This window comes from Periophthalmus magnuspinnatus, chromosome 22 (genome assembly GCF_009829125.3).
Source record: "Periophthalmus magnuspinnatus isolate fPerMag1 chromosome 22, fPerMag1.2.pri, whole genome shotgun sequence".
NCBI classification, from domain to species: domain Eukaryota; kingdom Metazoa; phylum Chordata; class Actinopteri; order Gobiiformes; family Gobiidae; genus Periophthalmus; species Periophthalmus magnuspinnatus.
Window position 1 is genome coordinate 3,755,542 of NC_047147.1, and position 6,415 is coordinate 3,761,956.

The 6,415-nt window shown below is 43.8% G+C and overlaps 1 protein-coding gene across 1 annotated transcript in view; it reads left to right on the forward strand.

The window, feature by feature from the left end:
* dtnbb (dystrobrevin, beta b) overlaps positions 1–1,315 on the forward strand; it is a 61,336-nt gene extending 60,021 nt beyond the window's left edge. The window contains exon 18 of the mRNA XM_055231252.1: positions 1,103–1,315. Within this exon, the coding sequence (XP_055087227.1) occupies positions 1,103–1,315 (213 nt within the window). The remainder of the gene's footprint in view (positions 1–1,102) is intronic.
* The last annotated feature ends 5,100 nt before the right edge of the window (positions 1,316–6,415 follow it).

Below are 6,415 nucleotides of genomic sequence, written 5' to 3' on the forward strand. Positions count from 1 at the left end.
ATGGTTAGCATGACTGCGTTTACATTTGACATTAGTGAACAGAGCAGTTAACCGCCTGTTATTGGTTAAACAGAAGCTGAATGAGCGTTTTGGTTTTATTGAGTTGTTTTATGGGCCCCTCAGGTCTGTGGGTATCCTAATCCAGGGGCCCCTAGAGTCTGCAGGGCCCTGGAGTCTGTGGGCCCCTGGAGTCTGCAGGGCCCTGGAGTTTGTGGGCCCCTGGATTTGGAGGGCCCCTGGAGTCTGTGGGCCCCTGGTTTCTGAGGCCCCCTGGAGTCTGCGGGGCCCTGGAGTTGTTATTGCTCTATCTGGAACGTTCAGTAGTATGTATCTATAGACAGGTAGACAGCAGGTGGTATAAAAAAGGTTAAATTAGAGGTCAGATCTGTGGAGAGGTGGCCCGAATCAGGGTAAAAATGCATGTCTATTGGTGTTTTTTTGAATAAATAAATGCAAGAGAGATAACTTTAATGCAATACGCTGAAACATTCCAGGCAAAGCGATAAGATCTCCGTGGATGCAAGAAGTTGTCCCACAGAAACGTTCCATAGTGCACCTTTAAACATGCAGGTTTTATGGTGCAGTAGTTGTATTTTTACTTGTGTTCCAGCCCTCACCAGCTTTGAGTAATGACCAAAAAGGCAAGATGGCGGATACAAGTGTTTAAATGAGTTTCCTCCTGCGGTGACTCGGGCATCTGTTCCGGACGCCTCCTGGACACCTGCCTGGGGAGATGTTTCACCAGGAGGAGACCCAGGACACGCTGGAGTGACTATGTCTCCCGGCTGTCCTGGGAACGCCTTGGGGTCCCACTGGAGGAGCTGGAGGAAGTGTCTGGGGTGAGGGAAGTCTGAGAGTCCCTGCTGCCCCCGCGACCCGGCCCTGGATAAATGGATGAAAATGGATGGATGGAGTTATACTTGAGTAATATGTAAGAATACTTTTAATTTGGTGCCATTTTGAGTAAGTAAAATGAGTACTGTAGGGCTACTTCTTCTTACTTCATATATACAGTAGGCCTACATTGCAATTTTGAAATATAGGCCTATACAGAGCCATAACCTGCTTGATCTCTTTAATCCTGCTCTGTGCTGTTCTATAGTCCCTCTCTGTGGCTGTGGCCTGTACCCATCCGGCGCTAGGACCCTGGACTTGGCGCACAGTCTTCGGCAGAGGCCCTGCAGAGAGAGCGGCGCATCTGGAGCAGAGCTGGCCGGGCAGGGGAGGCGGAGGACGGGGAGAGAAGAGGAAGGAGGCTCCGGGAGCGAAGCGAGACATAAAGGGCTTAGGCCTGGGACTCGGGAAAACCGGGTAACGAGCACAGCACACGCGCGCATTTCCACACAATTAACCCTAAACAGTCAGTGGTGTAGGAGGCGAGATCTGAGGCGCTGTGGGGACAGGAAGACTCGAAGAAAAGGCGATTTGGTGTCATGCCTTTTTCTGCGGATGTAATCTCAGTAGTATCTGGACATTAAATCTGCACTTGAACTTGGCTTGGGTTTACACGAAAGATACCACATTTTATAGATAAACCGCACAGCCAGTTTAAAGGGGACTCTTGTGTTTAGGCCTCCAATTTGTGGCTACATCCCCTGGGTCTCGAGGTGCTGCATACTTCCACTACTACTCCTGCTGCTACCACTGCTGTGCACATACCAACAACTTTACCATCAAAATGTCATGAATAATAAATGATTTGGTTACGTAGGGGGAGAGCAGCGTGCGCGTTTGACCTGGTGTGCGTAAAATCCCATCCACCGGCCCCGCTTAGCACATTTAATAAATTATTTTCTGGCTTGGCGGCTACATGCAATTACTCTACCCCCAGTCCAGAGAGGAGAGGCGGTGGGCTTGATTTGAGCCGCTTTTAAATGCACCAGAACACGCGTGTCTTAACCCTTAAACTGCGTGAAATATCCCGTGATGCCTTGTAAATGCGGTACTTTTGCAGCCTTGTCCCTTTTGCGCCGGTGTAACTTCATCTCCGAGACACTTAAGGTTAAAATGGCACGTAAATTATTGAAGAATGTCTTTACTTAAGCTCGTTAAACGATCCCTGCGTGGTGTAAAGTGTGCGCATGGCGTTAGTCCAGCCGCGGTGTGGACTAAAGTGGCCGGTCTATAGGCGATAGTACGGTACAGTAGTAGCCTATAGAAGCTGCCTATAGCTGACAACATGACGTGGGCTCCACAATGGCAATCCCACTCGCGTATTATGTTTCACTTTTGCGCAAATTTAGCCAGAGACTCGTTGGATGCTGTTGGGGCTATTTTAAAGGCCTCATTGTAATGCATCATGTGTGACCTACATTTTAGACAACGTGGTAGTGGAAGTTGCGGTTTGTGCACGAGGGCTGTGAAGTTTGCCAGTTCTGTTACGATATGCGGCTTATAACAGGTCTGTAAGAGGTCTATGCCAGTATTCCACAGTTTAGCAATAAAATCTATGCTAATAAGTTCTGAACTAAACTAAACTCAGATGTGATGTCCGCAAGCATTAGGCAGTAGGTATCAGAAGAGCTTAGTCCTGGTTTAGACCTGGTTTAGTCCTGGTTTAGTCCTGGTTTAAACCTGGTTTAGACCTGGTTTAGTCCTGGTTTAGACCTGGTTTAGTCCTGGTTTAGTCCTGGTTTAAACCTGGTTTAGACCTGGTTTAGTCCTGGTTTAGTCCTGGTTTAGTCCTGGTTTAGACCTGGTTTAGTCCTGGTTTAGTCCTGGTTTAGACCTGGTTTAGACCTGGTTTAGTCCTGGTTTAGTCCTAGTTTAGACCTGGTTTAGTCCTGGTTTAGTCCTGGTTTAGTCCTGGTTTACACCTGGTTTAGGCTTGGTTTAGACCTGGTTTAGAGCTGGTTTAGGCCTGGTTTAGTCCTGGTTTAGACCTGGTTTAGTCCTGGTTTATTCCTGGTTTAGGCCTGGTTTAGTCCTGGTTTAGGCCTGGTTTAGACCTGGTTTAGAGCTGGTTTAGGCCTGGTTTAGTCCTGGTTTAGACCTGGTTTAGTCCTGGTTTAGTCCTGGTTTAGACGTGGTTTAGGCCTGGTTTAGGCCTGGTTTAGAGCTGGTTTAGGCCTGGTTTAGTCCTGGTTTAGACCTGGTTTAGTCCTGGTTTAGGCCTGGTTTAGACCTGGTTTAGTCCTGGTTTAGTCCTGGTTTAGACCTGGTTTAGACCTGGTTTAAACTTGTTCTTTCTGTGTTTCCAGGAGAAGAGGAAGGACCATCTCATGTTTAGTTGTTTTTAAGTTATTTTTTTCCATGTGAAACTTCATCGTCTGAAAATCAAAACCACCATAAGCTTTTTCAATGATGCCGTCCAGTTCCATGTCCAGCCCCATGTCCAGCTCCATGTCCAGCCCCGGCAGCCAATTCAAAGCATCTGAGTACTCCACCTCCGCTGTCCGCAGAATGGTAAGAAGCAAAACATACGAGCAAATCACTAAACTGTGTATGTATGTGGCTGAGATCTGATTTTTGCTGTGTGTTTACATCATAGACTGTATATATAAATGGATAGAGCTAACTTGTCAGTGCGTTCTAAATATGAAGTGATCATGGCGCATTTCGGCTGCACCGGCTCCAATTCAGTTTCTATTGAAAAACTGTGTCCTCTCTCTCTGTGACTACTGCTGTCAGACTCGTCATTTTGGTCTTAAATGTTCGTATTAACCTACTCTACATGATCCTGGGGTTTTTATTTCACTATTGTGTCTGTAAATCAAAATATGAACATTATTAACAGACAAATCAAGCGCCTTCTTTCCCTGAGGTTGCTCCCAATACAATTAGCAACAGGTTTGCATTGCTAAGAGCCCGCTCCCTGCTAAACCAGCCTCGCTCCAGATTGGCTCTTTGGTTGCTATGATACTCATGATTGGAATTCCAAATATGGAATTCTGCTCCAAATTGGCCCCTATAACTGCTCGAGCCTGGATGAGCTTCATTTGGAGCTGAACACTATGGGTGACGTCACACGCTCTTCTTTATACAGTCTGTGGTTCATCTGCAGGAAACCGACCTGATCAAAGACGCCCAGTGACAAATATCAGTTAAGTGCATTTTACAGTAAGAGTTGGACAGGGATGTCTCAGTGGTCTGATATCCTCAGCTCTGACTGGGGCTTGCTGCTGTTGTGTCTTTTGGCAAAACACCTCGCCTGTATGATTTTGGTGTGTGGGTTAATGCCTTACGTGTGCCACAGGGCAGCTACGGCAGAAGAAACATATGACTACTGACTCAGCTTTTTAGTGTTTTGAGAATCTTTTAAAGCAAACTTTATATTGCAGTGAGTGAGCTGCAAATGTTACTGTGTGTACTCTGTTTCTGCATGTACTTCAGATGTTACTGCATGTACTCTGTTACTGCATGTACTTCAGATGTTACTGCATGTACTCTGTTACTGCATGTTCTTCAGATGTTACTGCATGTACTTCAGATGTTACTGCATGTACTCTGTTACTGCATGTACTTCAGATGTTACTGCATGTAGGCTGCAGTAAACACAGAATACTTGTATATTCAGTATTGCATATTGTACTTAAGTAGTAATCTAGTAGTAGTAGTACTCTAGTAGTAGGTAGTAGTAGTAGTAACCACATATTAGCGCAATTGTTTCAAAATGGTAGCAGTAGTAGTAGTAGTAGTAGTTGTTGTTGTAGTGGTAGTAGTAGTAATCACATATTAGCACAAGTGTTTCAAACTGGTAGTAGAAGTACTAGTAGTGGTAGTAGTTGTAGTAGTGGTAATAGTAGTAATTACAGACATGTTTGAGTCTCCTCTGAGCTTTTCCAACACTAATTTCTCATGTTACTCATAGTTTGAGTAAATCCATCTCACTCTGTCCATATAAACTCTACTAAATACTTTCTACGTTCCCTGTTTTGGTTTGTCGTTCATTTTACATCTTTGTGAAACCTTTGGCATGAAACTATTACAGACTCCCATTAGAAATCCTACGGCAGTTTAATTACTGAACAAACACGACTAGAACACTGGTCTATGGAAGGACCACGAGCTGATGTCACTCGTATAAAGTTTAACAGGCCGAGACGCTGGCATAACGTGCAAATAAAAAGGGCTTGTTGTCATTGGCTCACACATGAGGCTAATAAGAAAACAGCTAATATTTGTGCTAATATGGCTATAGTGGGTATCATTAAAGATGCTGTGTGGAACATTTCAGACTTGATGAATCGCCATGGAGACAAGTAGGCGATGAGGTTAAGTTCCCCAGGTGTAGATACAGGTCAGATCTATGGACAGGCTTTTTCACATGTAAATATAAATAATAGAAAAATAAGATACAGTAAAGTAAAGACGGTCACTGCTGTGGGCCGCCATTTTGTGATGTGAATGGCTATAAACAAGATTCATCTTTGGACCAAAAATACTTTCAAATATGTTTTAGTAGTATTTTAGCTAGTATAAAAAGTATATTCTTGTGTATTTATCTTGTGTGAAACTAATCTATCCCCCAGAATAACCCAAACTATTCTAAGTGTACAATATTGTTAGAAAGGAAATAAATAGAATGAAACAGTGGGTGAGTTTGTGTCTATAATGAGTCACAAAAAGCTCTTTTTACAGCTCAGATCTAATCATAGTACAAAGATACAAAAAGTGCTCCAGAAATACTGACCCCAAAACGTATTTTTCCATCTGTCATGAGTTGAGCGATAAGTTGAAATAGTGATTATCATGACAGGCTTATGTGTATTTGCATATTATGTTTGATATAATAATGTTTGTAATATGTTTAAGCAACTCCATAGTAGAAAAGTGCTTGTTTTTGCTTTACACATCGCTCCCTCTTAGCCGCAGACTCTCCTTCTCTTCTTCTCTTCTCCTAACGCTCCTCTTTTGTTCCACCACTTCACTGGAATAATATCCTCTCTAACTCACAACTGTCTCAGGTCAGACAGCATGCGGTGCCATGGATACGGATCAAACTCATGAACTGTATAAAGAAGTAAAAGAAGTGGACTGAGTGAGTGTGACGTCACTCACAGTGTTCAGCTCCAGTCAAATGAGGCTCATTGAGGCTAGCAGTTATAGCATCTTATTTGGAGCAGAATTCTGCATTTGGAATTCCAACTGCGAGTATCATAGCAACCAAAGAGCCAATGTGGAGTGAGGCTGTTGAAGGTAACGCCCCTTCACGTCTGCACTGCTGGTTAAGTTGGGAGCGAGCACTTAGTAACGCTGCCTAAATATGCAGGGTTTGTGTGTTAAACATGTGTGAATGAAACAAAACACAACTCCAGGTCTGTTTGTGATGAGGAAACAACATTAGAACAGATCAGAGAATTATGAGCCCTTTATTGGGCGCTTTTAACAATTGAAAAAAAGTGTACTCGGATAAATACAAGGTATATATTTTAATGCCATACTGTGGAACATTCCAGGCAAAGCAATAACATCT